The sequence below is a fragment of the Bombus vosnesenskii genome, unplaced genomic scaffold, assembly GCF_011952255.1.
Source record: "Bombus vosnesenskii isolate JDL3184/JDL3185 unplaced genomic scaffold, Bvos_JDL3184-5_v1.1 scf7180000014448, whole genome shotgun sequence".
Classification (NCBI taxonomy): Eukaryota; Metazoa; Arthropoda; class Insecta; order Hymenoptera; family Apidae; genus Bombus; species Bombus vosnesenskii.
Genome location: NW_022883456.1, coordinates 428 through 23,215, shown reverse-complemented (window position 1 = coordinate 23,215; position 22,788 = coordinate 428). Strand labels below are relative to the sequence as shown.

Genomic DNA, 22,788 nt, shown 5'->3' with positions numbered 1-22,788 from the left:
ATCCATTATAAAAATGGATTGTTAATCCTCTAGGAGATACGAACAATATAATTGCAATTAATAAGGAATAAGCTAGCATAACTTAAACCAGCTTTTGCAAAAAGCTATTAGCTAAAGATGTTTATTAAACAATGACAACATGAATTTTCTTAAGTACCCCATTTGGTACTTAATCTACTTCGTAAGTACTGTGTGTCCTAGCCTTCAAAGGATGCAATTTTAACCAGAATGTTTCACATTACTTACCCGTATTATTTCCTTGTAATATAATTTATATTTACATTATCTACGTTACGTTACATTCTACGCGTTAATGTAATGTGATTTTTATTTCTAATCGAAGTTATTCAAACGTTATAGTATCTCAATAAAAAATTAACAGCCTGCAAAAACTTCACAGAAGCATTAGTTTCTTCGAAACTATTGAATTCAAATGGCTAATATTCCTTAACAATATGCACTCGACGACGTTTATCGAGAGAAGTATGTGGCGTAATAGTTAAACTTTCAATTCATATACATATATCGTTTATGAAAAAGTAGTCATTCTGCTTTTGTGATCTGTGACACACTATAAATTCTCATAAGCTAACTAACGCGTAATCTTCTGTAACGTATTAATATAATATAGGTATGTATATCTCGACTTTGAGCAACCAATTGGTGCTCAATAAGCTTTAGTACATACTTCTTACACGTAACAAAAGACCAGTTAACATCTCTGCTCTTAAAAGAAAAACGAAAGAAGCTCTGAAAAGCTGCAGAGTTCAGGTCGAATAACACCAGCTCAGATAAATAACCCTCTAACTTACCTTTGTCCTCATCGACGTCAGTGATTTTAAAGCTAGTTATAAAGTGCACTTCTCAGCCAGCGTCCACGGCAGTCAATATTATTTAACGGGTCTTAACGCGATGTAAAAAGGGAAAAAGGAGGAAAGAAGGAACAGGGAAGCAAAGAGAAGAGACGAATTTTTCATTTTCTCGAAACTGGATCAAGTTTCAGGCTGCTCGCCAAAGAGTCTGTAGCTAACGAGACAATATTAGACAAACCACGCTTTAAAATTGCCACAGAACTATAATAGTCCTCGAAATCAATACGATTCGTCGATCCATCGCCTGATTAAAAAATGAGATAGGATGAAGCTCACTAGTCGGCCTTTGAACTTTCAATAGCGCTTACGGCTCGTATACTCTAGTTTGAATGCTACAATGTAAGCCAAGTCAGCTGTAACTAGCGTTCGCGTGATTGTCGCTATCTATTATTCACGCGTTACACGTTCACCAAACAAACGCGTCTACCGGTTGACATTGTTTTCTGTCATGAGTTTCAAAGCAATTATGTTGCTTCGTGTAATCAAATCTCGCCAAACTAACGATAAGTTCTTGTTTGACCTTACACAGTTATTAAAACTATACAAGTTAAACCAATCTAGCCTAAACAAGTAATGTCGTTATATATTCTTTTTTAAATCTATATATTGTTTAATAAATCGTGGTTAGGATATAGTAGCTGACAAAAATATTCAGATAAATATATTTGTAGAAACATTTTAGGAGTGTATTATGCATAGTGGCACTATTTAATACTGTACTGTGACTATCATGGTCGTGTTGGTATTATTCGAAACTAATCTGAAAATCTGTATGGAATTTGTAAGATATTTAGTACGAGTACTGTGCATTACTGATATGTACACAACCGAGACGAGATAACGAAGGTACTGCTCTTTCGTTCATCGCTACGCGTTGCTAATAGCAACGTATAATGCAAATATATCTCGCAAAGACCATAAAAGTACCCAATGGAACCACGTTTAATATTTGATAATAATGTCCCATTACAGTTTCGTCATTTTCAATTAATTAAACACGACCCTCTCTTTAAAAATTAGAAGATAAAATACGTAATACAAATCTACTCGAAATCTTTTAAACCTTACGGACGACCTTACGGACCTTACTTATGGTCTTTAAAAGCAGCAGGGATTAGCAGAATTTTAACTGCGGATTTTTCTTGGACCGCAGCATGCAATATGAAATATGGTTATTAAAATGTACACTGAAAATTTCATATCCATAAGATACTCGTGCTTGTAGAACCTTGAAAATGAATTCTTAACCCAAATAGTCGACCGCGATACTCGAGAAATTTTGTGAAGCTGACGTCAATATCAATATGTACCGTCGCTGTGCTATTATTTCGTGATAAGCCGTATTGATTGCACTTCCATTTCACGGAATTAATTTTTCCACACAAAAAGTGATAACGATAATCGAAAAAAGAAAAATATACTACCACATTTCGTATCAGCATACACAAGCGCACTCGATTTTACACGAGTATACAATTTGCAAATTCGACGGAACGATCGGATTTAATTATTTTTTCGATATTTCAGGCATCAAGTTCTATTTACACATCGAACGTTGAAATACGGCGAAATACAAAATGTACAAACCACTCTGAACATTAATTAACTTTAAACGTTATTGATTAATTAAAGAAACCAACCATTGTGTTGATTTTTACATTTTGAAAAATTGTTATCCACTTTTGCTTTGTTTAAAAATTGAAAAAAAATACTTTTATTGTAAGTCACGAGTATCTCTTTTATTTATTTAAACTTTAGATCAAATATTACAATTTATAAATATATCATTTATTTAGATATACTTGTAATATCTGTTTTATAAGTTTGTACAACCATTTATCTATTTATCTATTTTATTTGCAAATAATCTTTATAGACTGATTTTGTAAGGAATAAAAAATTGTGATTCTATTTAAAAACGATCGTGTCAGACTCAAGTGATAAGCGATATATATTTCAGCGATATATATATTCAGATTTCACCATCACATAAACGGTGCTATTGGAAACGTTTCACAATGGACGTCTTACAAGCGCCTGCGATGCCCGTCATATGTAAAGCTATACCACTGAATCACGGCCGCCATTTAGTGATTAAGGTCGATCACTTAGAGTTGTTAATCCGACATAATGGCGAGCAATACATCGAAAACATTATTGGAAACAGTTACAGTTTAATTTCATTGAGCTTATTTGCAAATAAATGTGTACAATATATTTTAGAGGTTTTAAATATTATTGCTGACTAAACTTCGCGTCTGCGCATCATCTTTCTTTAACTTTTTTTGCATTTTCTTATCGACGCATGAAGACGAAATGCGTAAATTTTATTATTTATTTAAACATTACTATATTGTGCTCAAAGTAGCGGAATATCGTTCTATTATCAATATATGAAGAACTAAAAGAATTAAAAAAGAAGTAAAAAAATATGTAGTTCAATCAATACTTCGTGTATTTTTCTATCTCCACAAGACAATATCCGGACCAGTTACGCTTACAGTATCAACAAAGATTTGTCCAGCCATACGGAATAAGTCGTACTCAGTAGTTTAAAAGTATTAACCGCACGAATTCCAGAAACACTTTTGAAGTAACTTTCGAACCAATAAATCCCCGAACTAAGAACTGTCATATTTCGTCTCTATTTATCGAATATTGTGAGAAAATGCAAAAAAAAAAGAAGTTAAATAGAAAAAGTACTTGGAAACTTAAAAGAAAAAATCTCGAAAAATCTCTTAATACTTTTTACTGTCGTCTTGAGACGCACCATGTGTTAAGCTTCTTCGTAGTTACAACTTTTACCGCAGATGTAACGAACTGACAAATGCTTCGAATGGCGCGCGCGCGTCAACGCCTACACTTAAATTTTAAATAAATGTTTTTAAATAAATGTTTTTAAATAAATGTTTAAAATAATACATTAAATGTATTAACTTTCTTGCGCAATTTCATTTAATTTCTTACGATATGGAGGGTTTAATTACGTTTAAGATATCTATTTGAATCTTTTAAATTCGAAGTTTTTTAAAAAATTACCTTAAACTTTATAAAATTAAATCGTTTTTCCACTTTGTTGTATCATAAAATTGTTATTTAAATTCAAAACTTACCGTCGTCTTGAAATATTCTATATTTTCCTCGTCTTAAAAAATCTCCCTACAGAAAGAATAAAGAAGAATAAAATCCCATACGTTAAATTTCACATGATTGATGGAATACATAACGATAACGAGAACTAACTAGCGACAACAAGCAACCATTAGCAAGGACAACTGGCGACTATAACCATCGTCTCTATGATGTATGGCGACTAAGGAGAACAGCCAGCAACTACGGATGACATGTAACAACCAACTGCCCCACTTCTAAAAGGCAACTGACTTGCAAACCCTTTGATGGTTTCTGTAGCGTGATATACCCCTTGAACGTGGTTAAAGAATGTGGTCGCCGCTGGACAGCGGTTTGACAGCAGAGCGATCTCGCCAATTCAAAGCTTGACATTACAAACTACCCAGAATCATTAGGCTCGTTATCGAGCATCTAGCTTTCAGAAGGTGCTTTATCATATGATATGACTTCACGATATTTTTATAGCAAGAAGAATGGCCAACCTCTAACAAAACAAATTTTTACTAAGTGCTGCATGCGAGCTGCAGGCCGGCCTACTAGGGAAATTTGACGAATGAATAAACTAAAATATATACGAATATATTCGTTATATCATAAAATGCCCGCATTATGTTCTCTAACACCATAGAGGAAACTAAATTTATATATTAAAAAATTGGAATGGAAAATTGGAATTATATATTAAATAATTGGAGTTAATTAAATTCTAACTTATCGATGACTCCATAAAAACCTTTATTTCCTAAAAATGTATATCTTCCAAATTCTCCTTAGAAAGTATCATAGAGAAAATATGAAACCTGAAAAATACATCACGCTGATGCCTCGATCAACCCTCGTGCTTCGCAGTCCATGTGTCCGAGCGATGAATTCCCCCCAAACAAGGAAAAATCAAAGGGAGGTCTCCTTCGAAGGACGTGAGAGGGTAAGGGAAGCAACGGGAACGATGATCACGCGATATACTGGCGGCGTACGTATAGAACGGCTGTTGCGAGAGAGTTCGCAAGAAACAAGAAGAAAAAAGGAATCGTAGGCCGACGCGACTATACGCTGTCGACGGACAACAGCGACTGAGCCCAACTGAAACGAACTCTGTCGCAGTATGAGCACAGGCTACGTTCGCGGGAAAAAGTGGTGGGGATACATGGGAGGCAGACGTAGAGAGGACGGAGCTGCGAGCGTAATCGAAATCTCCGGAAAACTGGAGAGCCTGGGCAAGGGAGGCAACCAAAGTGGAGGACTAGTGCCTGTGAGCGCAAAACGGGTGTGGATACGGGAAGTCCTGCCTGGACAAGGAGGAGTTAAACCAAACCAACAAGTGTGAGGTTAGGACGGTGGAGCAGCCATATTAGGTCGCGTGACAACAGCGCCGCTACACGGGCTACTCGAGGAACTACCCAGACGCAGCCATATTGGCGCGTGCGTCGAAGCGCGTTGCGCGGGCCACTTGAAAGTGACAGCGACTGGCAGAGTGGCAAGTGCTGACCGAGCGACATTTCCCGTCCAACGGTGAAACGGACGCATCCATGGCGAAAGAGAAGGAGGTAGAGGAAAACGCCAGGGGACGGAGGGAAACGGAACTGGCTGCGGAGCCGCCGCACGTTAGCACCAGGGGCATGACGAAGGCGATGCCGCCAAAGGAGGGACCCTCCCGCTTCACGCTGGACAAGGAGGGAATATGGACTGAGGAAGCAACAGAGGAGGAGGAAACCCCCGCCAGAGAAGCACCCCGAGCGAAGAGGAGGCAGGCCAACGAATCCCCCGAACTCCCCGCGGACCCGGCTGAAGAAATGAGATCAGCCACAACGGCGGACATAGGAGCCGAACTGATTCGCCGGGCCGCCGAGGTGGCCAGGGCTGCCGAGGCGCCCCGCGGCCACAAGGTCACGCAGAGGAAAACCCTGAAGGAGGCGGCGAGAACGATCACCGCGGGCGTGACAGAGTTAGTGAGGAGAACGGACCCTGTCACCGACGCACTCGCTATAACGCAAGGACGCATAGCAACACTGGAGGCGGAGGTAGAGGCACTCCGAAAAGAGCCGGCCACCGCGGATGAGAACAGCTACAGGGCGCGTCTCGCTGCAGTCGAGCAGCAAGTAGAGGAGATGAGATCCTTGCTGCACCGACTGGAGGAACAACTGCAGGGAACAGAAAAAGGAGAAGGAAAGGAAGTCGCCCCTGTCGCGAACACGAGAGGGATGGAGCCTGGAGCCCCAAGCGCTCCAGCGCCCAAGGGAGGCCGAATGGCGGACACCGAATGGCAGACCGTCGGAAGGAAAAGAAGAGGAAAGAAGAAGGAGGCAGGGAGGAAGCAGCCGGCAAAGCTGATCCCCGAGACAGGGGCGGAGAGCCAGAGGAAAACTCCGGAGAGTGGATCGGCGAACACACGAAGAGGGGGAGGCAGGGGGCCCCTCCCGCGCGCACCGCGGACGTCAGCGGTAACAATCACCCTGACGGACAAATCGAGCCAATCCTACGCGGAGGTGCTGGCTGCGGACAAGGACAGTGTCTCCCTGGCCGAGCTCGGCATCAACACGATGAGGATGCGGAAGACCATCACCGGAGGTGTCATCTTAGAGGTCCCTGAGGACCAGGGAAGGGAGAAGGCCGCAGCGCTCGCAGCTCAGCTGACGCGGGCTCTGGACCCGAACGAGGTCCGCGTGGCGACCCCCTTCCGAGCCGCGGAGGCAAGGGTGTCCCTGATAGACATAGCGGCCACCAAGGCGGAAATCCAGAACACCCTGGCAAGGGAGGGCGGCTGCAAGCCGGAGGACATCCGGCTGGGAGAAATCCGCCCCGCCCGGAACGGACTTGGCGCCGTATGGATACGAGGCCCTGCCAGTGCAGTGAGGAAACTGGCCCAGGCTGGAAAGGTCGCCATAGGCTGGTCGATGGCGAAGGTCGAAGCCTTCGAACGGAGACCGTTACAGTGCTACAGGTGCCTTGGGATAGGACACACGGGGAAGACCTGCACCGCCAAGGAGGACAAGGGGCACCTGTGCTTCAGATGCGGCGAACCAGGGCACCAGGCGAGAGCATGCACTACTGCGAGCCCGAAATGCCTGCTCTGCGAGGCGCTTGGAACACCGTCGGTGCACAGGATGGGGGGACCGGCCTGCGCCCCCTCGAAGAAGGGAACGAAAGGAGCCGCCCACGGATCCACGGCTGCAAGAGGCAGCGAGAAAGGCTCCCCGCCGCAAAGCGACCCTAAGCCCGCGAACAAGGAGGTAGGCACGGAGGAAGCCACGAACAAGGAAAGGCCACCAAGGAACTGAGAATGCGCATCCTCCAGACTAATCTGGGAAGGTCAAGGCGAGCACAAGACCTGCTCCACCAAACCATCCGGGAGAGCACGGTCGCCCTGGCGGTGGTGGCGGAACCATACAGAGTTCTGGATGGCCCGGAGTAGGTCGGAGACACGGACGGAATGGTTGCCGTCACCTGGACATCAACGCCCGGGGCGTTTGCCCACGGAGCCCTGCTGGAACGGGGCAGCGGGTACGCCGCGGTCGAGTGGGCAGGGATGATGGTGGTGGGGGTGTACGTGTCACCCAACAGCGGACGGGCAGCGTTCGAAGAATTCCTGGACGGAGTTGGCGACTGCGTCAGGCGACGACTCCCCCGACAAGTGCTCGTCCTGGGAGACTTTAACGCGCACTCCACGGAATGGGGGAACGCCAGGACCAACGCGCGCGGCCGCACGCTATCAAACTGGGCCGCGGGACTTGGTCTTCTGCTAGTGAACAGGGGCTCGACCAGTACCTGCGTGACGTGCAGAGTGAGCTCCATTGTTGACATAACATGGGCCTCCCCCGAGGCATTCAGGCGGATCTCAGGCTGGAGGGTGGCCGAAGGGGTCGAGACGCTGTCGGACCACCTCTACATATTCATGGAGGTGGACGCACCTGGACCTGGAATGCCGACGACAAACGACGGGCGCGGCCCGCCGAGGGGGAGGCACGCGCGCCCACCACCCAGATGGAAAATAAAGGAGAGGAACGAAGACCTACTCCGGGCGGCTGCTATAGCAACAGCTTGGAGCGGGGAGGCCTCGACAACGACGACCGAAGCAGACGTGGAAGAGGAGGCCGAGAACCTCCGCCAAGCCATGACAGCAATCTGCGACGCATCCATGCCACGAGCCACCCCAGGCACGGTGCGAAGCAGAGCAGTTTACTGGTGGAACCCCGGCATCGCGGAACTGAGGACGAGATGTGGCCGGGCCCGAAGACAGTACCTAAGGGCCCGCCGCTGGCGACGACGCGACGAAGAAGAAGTCTCCTTGCGCTACCGGACGTGCCACGCGCTACGGCGCTCGCTACAGAGGGAAATTAAAAAAGCGAAGGACCGTGCCTGGTCCGAACTGGTTGAGACAGTCGAGTCGGACTCATGGGGGAGGCCATACAGGACGGTGACACGGAAACTGCGCGCGAAGGGTCCCCTGATAACGGCGGAAATAGAACCTGCACTGCTGACGCGGATCACCAGAACGCTCTTTCCCCCACAAGAAAACAGAGCGGCGGAACGGCCACGGGAAACGACACGACCGCTGGAATGGAGGGACGACTGGGAAGTCACAGAGGAGGAGATATGGGAGGCAACCAGAAGAATGACCGCCCGCAACGTGGCACCGGGCCCGGACGGGATCCCTGGCCGGATCTGGGGGGAAGTGATGGGGGTCATGGCCCCCAGACTTCGGCACCTCTTCACAAGATGCCTGAGGGAGGGAGTCTACCCCCGGGCGTGGCGGACAGCGAGGCTGGTCCTGCTCCATAGGGAGGGCCGACCGACGACCTCGCCGTCAGCGTACCGGCCGATATGCCTACTGGACGAGGTCGGCAAACTACTCGAGAGGGTAGTCGCCGCCCGCTTGGAACGACACATAGCGGGCCAAGTGCCAGGTTTGCACGAAAGCCAGTACGGCTTCCAGAAGGGGCGCTCGACGATTGACGCGGTCAGACGCGTACGAGCGATTGCGGAGGACATGGTCTCCCGGAAAGGCGTGGCGCTGGTGATTTCCCTGGACATCGTCAACGCGTTCAACACCATACCATGGGACAGGATAGTGACGGCCCTGGAGCACTTCGAGGTTCCCAACTACCTCGTCCGATTGATCCGGGCCTACCTCGACGACAGGTGGGTGTGTTACGCCAGTAAGGAAGGAGAGGAAAAGGGATCCGTCGAGCGTGGCGTCCCGCAGGGCTCGGTGCTGGGCCCCATGCTATGGAACGTTGCGTACGACGAGGTACTACGATGCCCACTACCCCCAGGCGCGGCCATAGTATGCTATGCGGACGACACCCTAATCCTGGTCGAGGGTCGTGGCTGGCACGAGACGCTGCGCATTGGCGGAATCGCAACGGCCTGTGCGATCCATGCCGTGAACGAACTGGGCCTGAGAGTCTCCCCTGCGAAGTCGGAGACCACCTGGTTCTTTGACAGGAAGAGGCGAGGGACACCACCGCCCGGCCTATGCATAAACATGGCAGGTAAAACCGTCCGGGTGGGGTCACAGATGAAGTATCTGGGACTCACCATCGACAGCCAGTGGACGTTCGAGCCGCACTTCGACTCACTGATCCCGAAGGTGTCAGCGGCTGCCAATGCCCTGTGCGGCCTACTACCGAACATCGGCGGGGCCGGAGACGCGGTGCGCCGACTCTACGAGGGCGTCATTCTGTCCCGAGCGATGTACCCCAGTATGGGCGGACGACCTGATGGCAAGCCGTCGCAGCATCCTGCTCCTGAGAAGGCTGCACAGAGTGACCGCCATCAGAATCATTAGGGGATACTGGACGGTGTCTCACGCGTCGGCGTCCACCCTAGCCGCCCCCCCCCCGTGGGAGCTGCGGGCGCTGGCGCTCAAAAAGAGATACACCCGCCGGAGAGAATGGCACCCGGGAGAAGACCCCATCGAGCAAGCGGCTCCAAACGACACAGGAACCGCCGAGGAGGACACATGGAACCTGTGGCGATCCCAACTGATCAACGGGAGAAGCGAACACCGAGGCGCGGATGCGGTCCTACCAAACTGGGAGGCATGGAGGAGCCGCCACGGCCTCCCACTCACATTCAGGATGACACAAGTGCTCCCCGGACACGGCGTGTTCGGCGAGTTCCTGAAGAGAATAAGGCGAGAGACGACAGACATCTGCCACCACTGCGGAGAGGGCAGGGACACAGCGCAGCACACCCTGGAGCTCTGTCCGGCGTGGGAGCTGCCCCGCTACACCCTGCGGCACGCCATAGGAGAAACGTGGACCCCCTCAGCGATTGTGGAAGCGATGTTGAGAGGGTCACAGGAATACGAGGCCGTCCGCCTCTTCTGCGAGCGAGTTATGCTCGCGAAGGAGCGAGCGGAAAGGGAGAGGAAGAAAAACTCTCACCCCTGCAGGATAAGACGATGGAGAAGGATGGCAGTCAGACGACCCAGAGCCGCCCCGCCACCACCCCAACGGACTACGACCAGAAGAAGTGACAGCACTAGGGGCAACGACCTCCCCCTAACGCCCACTCAATAGCTGGCTCGAACAAGAGAACGCGAGAAGGGGATGCAACTGAAGTTAATTCATAAGAGGTTCCTGGAGCACCCCTGTCACGCGCATAAAATGGTCATCGTGGAGTTTTAGTCGGTAGGAGTCCGACACTACTCTGCTGTTACGCGATTATTGCAGCAGCGGAGTATCCATGAGGATTTCTCCACGTACAAAAAAAAAAAAAAAAGGCTACGTTCGCGGGTCGATCGAACACGTTCTGCGCCTTTCCTCGGCACCAGCGTCAAAACCACCCTCGACGAGCGCAACGCACTGGTGCACCTGCAATATTAACCACTGGTCTTTCCTTTTTCGCGCGATATTATATCAGCACCTATGATACCATTTCAAAGACCGCAATCAAAACATTAAATACCGCATTAAAGCCATACAATAATTCGCAATATTCATTCGTAAACGTTATTGTATATGTGCTTAATTAATCGTTATTATGTTTCGAATGATTTACTACCTCATATTCCATAAGCAGATATATGGTTCATTTTCACCTCAAGTACGATATAATTTGTAACAAATATTTATAATTCACAATGTAAAATATTTATAATTCATTGGAAATATTATTCTATCACGGTATAGTGGTCAAATTTCACATAAATCACAAACATATGGTAGTCAGAAGCTATACTCACGACATGACAAATCATGATGATGTCATGAAAAATGGCGTCCGTCCATATATATTCAAACGCAACGAACAAGTTCGAACTTTTCGAGAATAAACGATTTGTTCGATAACATCTGTCGCGAGCTTCTCTTCCTTTAACGATAACAATTGACAACTAAAGCTCGAGAGGCTCGTAAGGATGAACAGCGACGAGTATCTAGAAGCTATGTACTCACCTGGGCAAGGAGACTCCAACACCAAGGACGTTGGAAGTTTCGAAAAGCGAAGATGGAAACTGAAGTAGCACGTCAGGTCAACTCTGGCAAAAACTGCTAAAGAAAGAAAAGTCCAACTAATTTGTTTCCAACAATAAAATGAAATTAATTTGTTTCACAAATTATTAACTGGATATTATTCAAAAATTATTCAAAATTCGCTTGATTGATTCACGGCCCGAGACACTTGGGTCATACCATTTTGGTAATGGACGAAAATGGCAGAAGGAAGAACGACCGTTTTTTTCATATTTCTCTTTCCCCGGGAAACGAAAGAATGCCCGAGCACCTTGTTTCATTTCTTCTCGGCATCAATTTCAATCTTTTTAAACGAAATATAATCTGAACGATGAAAAGTTCATTCAAATAATGCTCCGCGCCAGACACTCACGAAAATTAAGAAGAAACACGGAAAAATCGCGAATAAAACGGATTTCTTTGTCCCAGTGAGATAATAAATCTCGTACACGTATTGGTTTTTAAAATCAATATATCCACCAATGTGCACTCGTTTAACAAGGGTGATGGAACGTGCCAAAAATCTCTCAAGAGGGTCTTGGCAACGGAAGAGTCGAAAATGTCACAATTATGAATGAAAAATTCGAATAGTTGCTGATTTTACAGTCGAAACCGATAAAGAACTCCAGATATTCCCCCAATTAATTTACAATAAATTCGCGAAAATGATCGATTGCTGACGTCATTGTATTCTAGAAAGATTGTAAAACGATAAGAATTTATTGAAAAAACTTATATTCGATGATAACACTTCTAATAAGAATACTAAGAGGAGCGATTCTGTACTCACCTTCCTGCCTCGAAGTACCGAACGCAATTAACCGTCCGCCCAGGATGGAACCGTTCGGAACTTTTGTAAGTCACTGCACGGCCGCTGCTTATGGTGGAAATGTAATAGATATAAGTACAGAGCGCGTGAGCGAACTAAAAGCGCGATAGAGAGAGAGGATGTTCCGCCCTTGTCTAATGACGCGCACTTGTACAGGAAATATGTAACAGCGGTATACGAGCAGCGTCAGTGTCGACTAGTGTGCATGCCTGATTAAACAAGGACAGGAAGTATCTATACATGGTGTTCTCTTTCTATTTCCATGTTGCATCCATCTTACTATACAGTACACACACTCAGCTATTCTATCATTATATTTGTGCGTTGCTTATGTGTGAACCAAACATTTCCATGACAACAAATCGTTTGTCTCTTGTTTGATGCTCGGTTTTCAACGGAGTTGAAAGAATTTTTTTAAGAGAAACGTAATGGACGGGTTGTTTTTAAAGTAATAAACGGAAATTCTCGTATCCATTGAGAAACGATAGGCGATTTGAAAGTGTCACTATGAACGGTGATTTATCGATGCAAGGTAGTATGAATAAGATATTTTATAATCTGCGAAAAAAGGTAAGGAATATTCTAGATTTTAGATTTTAGAATTTCGACGTCACAGACGAGTATGTTTTGTTATTTCATTTGTAATATTGCTGCAGTTCTCTTAATAGCTGTTCGTTTCATGCGATACTCGCACATAGTATCTATGACTTTTGCTTCTAACAATTTTTATAATTAGGCTGTATCAAATATTTTTAATGTTCGTGTTTCATGAAAAATCATGTGTAACTCGTTGAATTCGCAAATGTAACAAAAAATTACATGAAAAACCTTATATTATTGTAATGAAAAAATAATTATATTAGGAGGAGAGTCGTATTTCGGAACGTCATCGGAACATATACCTTGTATGTGATTATTTGGAACACAATGGGTGAGTATATTATAATTAAAATATATTCCTAGTTCCAATTCTTTTGAATAGTGTCAGTGACCAATCGAAATAGAAATCAGTGGACATCATGGAAAGAGAAGGCGAAACCAAATTTGAAAATTCGACATCGGTAATTCAGTAGTTAAGAATAACTCAATCGATAATGTAGATTAACTAGTTATAAACAAATATATGAAGTATAAATTCAAATTATTCTTATCCATCTAAAAATTGGAAATTAAAAAGCAGAAGGCAAGAAATTATCTTCGAGGATCTATATAGTAAATACATTCTTTTGCCTGTCTTACCTAGAGATAAAACAGTTGTTTGATGGTTATCTTATAGTGTTCAGTCATTGCGAAAAATATTTTTAATCAGTTAAAAACTATAATTAATTAAAAACTACATGTTTTTAGGTATATAGACGTTAGCGATGTATTATTCCGGGAAGCTCGTCTATCTCTCGAACATCGGGTTTGCGACAACATCGATTTGGAAATTATCGTTGCAGAGTATGAAAATTATTACAAGATGAAATTTCAAAAATATCCCATATTGTGTAAGAAAATAACTGGAAGGGAAATGACGAGGGAAGTGACAAATGCAAGCAAAACGTAAGAATTTATATTATTTAACGATATTAAATGGTATTCAACGTATTCAACGTATCGTATTCAACGTATCGTATTACAATATGATCCAGTGTTTGTAGAAGTATTGAGACAAAAGCCAAATCTGTTAGTAAACAAGCGAGAAGTGAGCCTGTGAAAGAGACGAATCTACAGCAGAAGATAACTGATGACAATACGAATCATATTAATCTCGCAATGACAGTGACGTCAATATTCCCCAATGAGAGTGATGGACGTTCATCGGAAGAGCTATTTAACGTCCCAATGGAACAATCCATGCAATCGAAGATATTGAAATGCATTGAAAAGCTTTATTCAGATAATCCGGAATTACGAGGCTGAGGACATCTCATGCGTAAGTTATTTTCGATTAATATACGTATCGTAAAGCTTTTAAACGATAAAATTCCCGTCGATAAACCGTCCAACGTATATCGACGATGACGTGATTTCAGTAACGCTTCAAATATCAAATTACGTAACACTTACTTGATATAGAGAAGACGCCATTTTATCTTTGTATCGTCACAGGAGATCATAGTAAACAAATTAAATGTACATTGGGATGACGTTATAGGCCTAGAGGAATGTAAAACCGCTGTTAAGGAGGCCGTTGTGTATCCCCTTAAGTATCCTATCTTTTTTGATGGCCCGTTTTCCCCCTGGAAAGGTATTTTGCTGTACGGCCCACCTGGTACAGGTAAGATACTCGTATTCTTTTCATTTCTGTACGTGTTTACAAGAAATATACAAAACAGGGAAAACGAAGTTAGCGAAGGCAGTCGCGACAGAATGCCATTGCACCTTTTTTAACATAACTGCCAGCTCATTGGTCAGCAAATGGAGAGGCGATTCCGAGAAGTATATACGTGTAAGTTGCTTTGTCTATGGAAGTTTCTTTGTTCCTTTGTCTATGAAGGAGAGATTCTAGGTATAAAAAGATTTGATTTTATTTTTCGTCATTTATATATAAATAGAATAGTTGTTTGGAAAACGAAATGATATCATATTCGTGATGAGGCAATGAATTTAAGGAATTTCGAATATAATATTTAATGAATAATACATTTGTTAAACTGAACAGGTTTTATTTGAACTTGCCTATAGTCATTCGCCTACAATTATTTTTATCGGCGAGATTGACTGGATCGCCACAAATAAAGGAGACTGTATATTGTCTGAACCTGCAAAGAGATTCAGATCAGAACTTCTTTCTAGATTGGATGAATTAGTGTCTAATGAGAATTCTAATGTAGTTCTTCTGGCTACAACTAATTCCCCTTGGTACGTATATCACGTTATTTCAATGTTTTCTAAGTAGAAAATATCGTAATATTTCTCCAAATTCCAAATATGTTATTGTGTTGTTTGAAGTATTCCTTCATTATTATTAGTATAATAGAACGATAATATTTATTGTAAATATGTTATTAGGGGCATTGATGCAGCTTCACTCAGGCGTCTCGAAAAGCAAATATACGTATCATTACCCAATGAAGTTGCTCGACTTGGTATATTCAAATTATACCTTAGCAACCACTTATTAGAAAATACAGATATTGTAAACCACATAGTAAAATGTACTGAAAGATATTCTTGTGCAGATATAAAATTGCTTTGTAAGCAAACGTGGCTACTAGAAATAAGCCCGATATGGAGGAGACTTGAAAAGAAAGAAACACCTGTTACCACTTTGAAATATGAATTAAAAAGTTATGAAATATTAGCAAAATTGTTAAAAAAATGTCACCTACAGTTATGCAAATAGATAAATATGATACGTGGAACAAATAAATACGCAATCGTAAGGACAGATATTGAAAAATATAAATAAATGGATTATCGTTCGAGAAATCATTCGCATGTGTGTGTGCATGTGTGTATGCGCGCATGTGCGTGTGCGCGCATGTGTGTCATGTGTGTCATGTGTGTCATGTGTGTCATGTGTGTCATGTGTGTGCGTGTGTGTGCGCGCACGCGCTATAGGCTAAGTTTAAAATGTTCGGTTGTATTATATCCTTGTATTATATATGTCGGAGATGAAAGGAAAACCGGAGCCTTCCCTTTGCAATTTTGAGGAAGCCTTCTAATGCTTTAGCCTAGATTTTATCATAATTGTAATTAAGCAATTGTCATTTGTAATTGTTTGATATTTGTGAAAGCGAAAGTGGGTTCGAGGTGACAACTGGTCGCCGAACGTAGCCACGGTCACGGGATAAACGTTTTGCCTGACGAAGGTGTGGATCGGTTGTATTGTGCTCCCTAGAAATCACATAGAATTGTACTTTAGAGATGTCGATATAATGGGACACACGTTGTATTAGGAATCAATCTCCAGACAGAAACTGCCTAGCAACGACGTTTGAATCTTTCTCGATATTTCCAAAGAGTATACAACAAACTTTTGACAGAAATTGCCTAGCAACAACGATTGGAACCTTCTCGATGTTTCCAGCGAGCATATAACAAACAAATGCAGTCGTATAGCGAAAAAGATTTTCATCAGATATTCATTCGTGTGATCGCCAATTTACCGAGTGTCTCAGCAATTGTAGTTTGTGTTTAAAATTATTCTACACATAGTAAAGAGTTATCCCGTTGACCGTGGATTCGTTTGAACCCCGGAACATTGTTAATAGCGTTAATTAAATTCATTATTCGTGAAACCTATCAATCGTTAATCTCATACGTTAAATTCATTATTCGTAAGACATATTATTCGTTCCTCTTATTGTTCGTTAAACTTATTAATCTTTAATCTAATTATTAGTTAAACTTATCATTTGTTAATCTTATTATTTATTAAACTCATTATTCATAATATTTCGTAAAATCTTTTTTATTCGCGTAAACATATTCTGTTTCGTAAAACAATAGCTAATTATTCGTTCCTCTTATTGTTCGTTAAACTTATTAATCTTTAATCTAATTATTAGTTAAACTTATCGTTTGTTAATCTTATTATTTATTAAACTCATTATTCATAATATTTTGTAAAATCTTGTTTATTCGCGTAAATATATTCTCTGTTTCGTAAAACAATGGCTAATTCAAACGAAGGATCATTACGCGCCTTAAATCCTAATGATAACCCGACATATATATGTGAGTGTATTTTATCAAAAATATGTTTTTTATGGTTTCTTATCTTAGTAATTATTTTTAAAAAAGTCTTAAAGTCTTATATGAAAATAAAGCTGTTCTTTATTTCAAATAATTGAAGTAAATAAATACAATGAGGTTTATATTTTATTATATCTTATATTATTGTTATATTGTTATTGAAAAAATTGATATAATCAACAGTTCTTCCTGTTCTCTTGATTGTTTCTTGCTTGTTTCAAACCATGATAATAACCTACAAAAGAAATAACATAGTCCATTGAAAATTTAATATACAATAAAATACTTATATGAAATAATTACCTGTGTAATATACCATGTAACCACTAATATACCATTACATCAACATACTTGAAAGTGCGTCTGTATCATTATCTGGTAATCTAGTACATTTTATTAAAATTTCGTATTTTTTCCAAATAAAATGTTAAACTTATTCCAAATTACTTATTAATATTAGAAGTATTCAGCATTCCATTAGAATTTTTAAATTGTACTTACTTGGCCATTAATTGTGGTGGTAAAGGAGGTGCAGGTGGCGTTATATCAGTCATCGAATTGAAAGATGGTCCCGGTATGAAGTGATGTTTATACGCATTTGCTTCTTCAGAGTCACAATCCATTTTTTCTACATTATATTTTTTCGAATTTACATTTGTAGAAAAATTAGTCTCACAAGTCTCATCGTTCTCTTCATTGAATTTCTCTTCCAAAGCTTTCTTTTGTTGTGCTATTTGACTTTGCAAACCTTCTGATTCTAAAAGAGAACTCAACTCGACTTTCTGTGTATTACCATAGCCTAACCACAGAGTAAAAGAAATTTTTGTCATTTAATAGAATGACTGAGTGCCATTCGGTTACTGTCCTTACAGGCAATGTATTAGAATTTCCCGTGCATAAATGTATATGTATAAATGTTTGCCTTGATATATGTAGTAATAATCACTCGTCTACTGAGGAGAATTATATTCCAAGCAGCTAATAATGAACAATAAGTAACATGCATGTTTATGGTTCATGACCCTATATCCCACGGGTCTCCCCATAGACATTGACAGGTACTCCTGCCCAGTTAAGGACCTGCTGAATGACCCTGTGATAGACTATGCGAAAGCCTTTACTTCATATATATATGTATTTTTAGTACATTTCTTAATTGACATAACCATCATGCTAAAGGTATTACCTACAAATTTTACAACCCACGTGCTGTTGAGGTTATTCGGTGTGTAAACAGAGAAAACACGTGGATAAATTGTAAGGTAGAAAATATATTTAAATAGAAGTGTAATAAGTAAAAATACAATTTGAGCTGGTCCAGATCCGCACGCTAGCTGTGTTACCTAATAACTGAAAACCCCCGAAGCCAACGTCGCCTGTCTACTGTTTATGGCCTGACTTCGTCGCAGTCTTTTGTCTACACGCTGTCGATGGCTTCAGTGCTTGAGAAAACTAAAAAAGACCAGATGTAGAGTTTTCTTAGATGTGGTAACCACTTCAACACGTGCCATTGTTTTCGTAAATTTTTGATATTATAGCTTCATAAATCTCTCCATCCTCTGTGTATATTGCACGATAAGGTGCTCCTATGATCCATTTCTATAGAGAAAAGATGTGTATACAAATAAATATAAGTAAATAGCAAAATAAAATAATTTGCTTCTTAATCAATATATTTAATAATATTCTGTATCAAATTTGTAATATTCTATCAAAATCACAACCTTATGTAATTTACTTGCGTGTTTAGGCTGCTTAAGATTTTGTAGGTTTTCTTTCGGTTGAGAATTTCCAACATCCATTCCCATTCGCTTGATAACTTCTTCTTTTGCTAAATTTATTGCTTTATCATATGCTTCTATTAATGCACTATCATCCCAAACATTATCATTGGCTGTGTCTGTATCCTTTTGAGATAGCAAATTATACGTTATTAATATTGATACAAGTATTTTATTATCAAACTATTGCAAATTATCATATATGTCATTTTTCAAAAATTGACTAAAAGGTAATGGATACTGTTAATTACTATTATGCTAAGATCTTGTACTAAAATAATGATAAAACCATTACGTTTCCATTACCATACATACGTTTCCATTTCCTCGTATAAAAGGAACATTCATATCATCTGCCATTTTAAAATAACATCATTTAAATATTGAATTTGCTTCTGAAATATTAATTTGTCTCATTTCTTTAACTCTAACACATTGTAAACAATGATGACATTATACCAACTATAATACTAAAAATCTATCCCCCATTCATTCGAAAGATTATTTTTTGAAGCAAGGTTAACATTGAATGTTCCCAAACTTCAATAACTGTATTTTACTTTCTTTACAATATCTAACAATATATTAGAATACTATAAAAAATATTGTATGCACAAGAAACTGTTTATAGCGAAATAGCAAAAGAATTAATCACATATTATAACTAAAACGAGATTGTTAAGTAGATTATATTATACTGCATATGCGTTAGTGTTTCAGCTGGTAAATATAGTTTTTATATCTGAAGATAAATAAGATTTAATTCTATAAAATTGCATAATGAATTATACATCTATCTATTACTATTCGTATTTCCCCTTAGTTGTATGTTGTCAATAGCATCAATCACGAACATATAAATAAATATAGAAGAAACCGTTCGGAAATGGAAAGGGAAAAATGAACATGGAAGACAAGAAAGTTTTCTTCAGGTTTAGCGTATGCGTATGATACGCTTTGAATGTCTCAGATAAAGATAAAGATACTCTGCTCATTTCTATTTGTTCCGCAGAACGAGAAATTTGTTGTCTTTCATATTGGTTTTTACGATTCAATTTTTGGGCAGTTTTCCCTAGCGAGTGTCGGTCCCTGTTTGATATAACCAGACCGTAATTTATACAGATATGTATTATAAATATATATTTGTAAAACTGAAATCAGATGAAATAAATGTTGCCTGAGGTTTTAAACGTTTAATAAAAACAATATTTCATTTGGAAAAAAATGTAAGATATGTAAAATTACACATTGATCATTTTGCTGGTCTTGTATCATAAAACGTGTGGCCCGAAGAGCACGTGTCCGGTAGAGATACGTCACGTGTGTTAGGAATCGTTTTATAACCTATCACAGTAAGGGAACGTCCCAGTATAGCAGCCGAAGAATGCCGTGGAAGTTTTTGTACAAAGTACAATTGATCTACAATTGATATTTTCCGCAATACTTATCTGGTGTTCGGTCAGGGTGTCCCATACTCATGATATTTATGACAGTGGAATGGCGTTAGTAAATCAATTACAAAAATTTTCGAGATCAATTCTCGGTATTGCATCAAATTATTCAAAATATACAAGCAACACAACGTTGCCCTTTTTGCAGGCAACAAGAGGAATATCGACCACGCAACCACTTTCAGAAAAACAAGAGTAAGTGATACAAATTTTCTTGTGTTTTCCTTCTTTTTTTAATAGAATTTCAGTACTTACCTTCCAATATAAAATTGGTGTCAAAATAATAATGCTAATGATAATGTCTAAGAAATTTTTCTCTTTGTAGGAGTATAACATCTAGAAAAATAACATAGTATTAATAGAATAGTATTAATAAGAACAACATTGACAGTGAACAACTAAAAATACAACACTGTTATAAATATATGATATACGAAATTTATTTATGTATTATTAAGACAAGTATATCTTATTTTTAAATTATTTCTATTATCATAAGTGATACATATAATTAAGGTATAATTAAGAGAAGATTAATTGAAGAAACACAAAAAATAAAGAAAATTATATTGAGATAATTTTTATCTTTCATAAATATTATTTTCAGAGTAAATATAACGTTTGTTAAAGCAAGTGGAGAGAGAATCAAAGCAAGAGGGAAAGTTGGAGATACTATATTAGACATAGTAGTAAATAATGAAATTGATTTAGATGGATATGGTATGTTTTAAAGAAGCATAATTTACTTAATTTAAAATAAATAATTTTGAGGTAGAAAATATTTGAAAATTTTAATTTTTATCAAGTTGAATATTCTTATTATTTTTAACTTTTGATACTTTATTATATAAGTATGTTGTAATATTAAAATATAATTGATATAGGTGCTTGTGAAGGAACATTAACTTGTAGTACGTGCCATTTAATATTTTCGAAAGAAGTTTATGATGCACTTCCTGACAAACCAACAGATGAAGAATTAGACATGTTGGATTTAGCATATGAATTAACAGATACGTTAGTTCATAATAATCAGTATCAAATCATTCACATTATTAATTCTATTACCTTTTAATATTTTATAAAGTGAATTTTTCTATTTAAATCTATGTAAAAACAGGTTAGTATTGGGTATTTCGAAATCTGCATCTCAATGTAGAATTTCAAATCGCTATCTCTGAATACTACGAAACTGAAATTATAATAAATTTTCATAATTTTTTATTTATGACCCTATAATCATTACAAATCTATGTTGGAATTAGCATATTTACAATGTTGATTTTCAAATGGATAAATAGAAATCTTATTGTGTATTAGTATTAATTTGTATAGCAATAAATATATTTATTGACATATTCAGTTATATAATATTTAATTTCGGGTCACGGCTAGGCTGTCAAATAGTAATGTCTAAGGAACTAGATGGAATTGAGGTAAGAGTTCCATCAACAATTAATGATGCAAGAGCATAACTGAAATTATCTATAGGTTTTTGAAAATTTGTATACAATGTTATACATCTCTTGTTAAAAAAACCCTTGTTATAATTATTAAAATATTGGTATTAAAAAAATATAATAAAGAATCTTGTGTTTAAATGTGAAGCTTATATATATATACATATGTTATAATATAATTGCAATTTTGATATTTGTACATTGCCATTGTAAAAAGCCTATCCAATTATGAAGAAAATATATCTCTTATTTTTAATATACAGGGTGTCAATTTTAAAACGTTCATCTAAATTATTTTCGTTACTATTAAAGATAAGAAGAAATTACTAAGGAAGACTTAAATAGTTTTAAGATGTGTACTTGGTTATGATAAAAAAGACTCTTGTGGAATAAATTTTGCAACTTCTGAAAGATTAGATAAAAACTTAGAACCTAAAAAATAATTTGAAATTAATTTCGTTTAGATATACTGTTTGATTTCTTAGCTATGGGCAAGTTTAAAAGATCATCAAACTCATGGTCAACAAAACAACAGAAATGTACATGCAATGCCTTTTCGTTTCACAACAAGTTATCTGACACTATCATCATTTTCGTGGCACATGCAACATTATCGATTCAGTATAGTAATGTTTTGGATTAAAACAAATGTCTCGACATTGGAGCAAAATATTTCAACCTTTAAGGACTAAAATTAAAACTTATGAGTTTGTTTATAATTTTAATAGATTTTATTAATATTGTGTTTACTGGTTTATTAATTACAAGAAAGTTTGTAAAGGACTGAAGTTTTACGTAAAAAGTACAAATATTCTTTCAACAAAATTAGTCAAATCACATCATTATTTATACATATTGTATATAAATAAAATATGCGGATATATTACTTTACTCTAGAATTAAAATTCAATAATATTGAAGAATCTTATTTATTCAGATTTTGTACATTATCGCTTCTAACCTCGGATAATAGAACAACAAATTAAATATTTTTAAACAAAAACACTTTGTTCCTTTGTTTGATTTCCCTTGCTCGCGTTTCTTAACTACTTAGATATAAAATACTTACGTTTTCGAAAATTCATACTTCACAAGCTACTAAACGCTTTATCTGTTCAGGATA

General features: G+C 39.6%; 2 protein-coding genes, 1 long non-coding RNA gene and 1 pseudogene across 4 annotated transcripts; 2 read left to right on the top strand and 2 right to left on the bottom strand.

Moving 5' to 3' along the window:
- Positions 1-11,293: 11,293 nt before the first annotated feature.
- Positions 11,294-12,406, bottom strand: LOC117239883. Of its 2 annotated transcripts, none has more exons than XR_004494562.1 (2): positions 12,249-12,406; positions 11,294-11,497 (listed from the first exon to the last, which is right to left on the bottom strand). It is a non-coding gene; the product is annotated as an uncharacterized LOC117239883 (long non-coding RNA). The 2 variants fall into 2 exon arrangements; XR_004494563.1 differs by having other exon boundaries at positions 11,294-11,494.
- An 808-nt stretch (positions 12,407-13,214) lies between these two features.
- Positions 13,215-15,588, top strand: LOC117239886 (katanin p60 ATPase-containing subunit A-like 2; the record flags this gene model as incomplete). The annotated part of the gene is made up of 9 exons (XM_033505720.1): positions 13,215-13,218; positions 13,270-13,348; positions 13,635-13,730; positions 13,931-14,076; positions 14,147-14,205; positions 14,382-14,550; positions 14,609-14,721; positions 14,935-15,134; positions 15,285-15,588. Coding segments are annotated over exons 1-9 (1,170 nt in total), but the record flags the coding sequence as incomplete, so codon positions are not given.
- Positions 15,589-17,097: 1,509 nt separating this feature from the next.
- On the bottom strand, positions 17,098-19,227 carry LOC117239885 (annotated as a pseudogene).
- An 884-nt stretch (positions 19,228-20,111) lies between these two features.
- On the top strand, positions 20,112-21,772 carry LOC117239884 (adrenodoxin-like protein 2, mitochondrial). Its single transcript, XM_033505719.1, has 4 exons — positions 20,112-20,400; positions 20,813-20,925; positions 21,090-21,222; positions 21,590-21,772. Exons 1-4 carry the CDS (start codon positions 20,252-20,254, stop codon positions 21,678-21,680), a joined length of 486 nt encoding a protein of 161 aa, XP_033361610.1. The 5' UTR covers positions 20,112-20,251; the 3' UTR covers positions 21,681-21,772.
- Positions 21,773-22,788: the final 1,016 nt, after the last annotated feature.

Coding starts and splice junctions, on each gene's coding strand:
- LOC117239884 (XM_033505719.1), top strand. CDS start 20,252: ATGGCGTTAGTAAATCAATTACAAAAATTTTCGAGATCAATTCTCGGT. Junction 20,401..20,812: donor CCACTTTCAGAAAAACAAGA/GTAAGTGATACA, acceptor TATTATTTTCAG/AGTAAATATAACGTTTGTTA. Junction 21,223..21,589: donor GCATATGAATTAACAGATAC/GTTAGTTCATAA, acceptor ATTTAATTTCGG/GTCACGGCTAGGCTGTCAAA.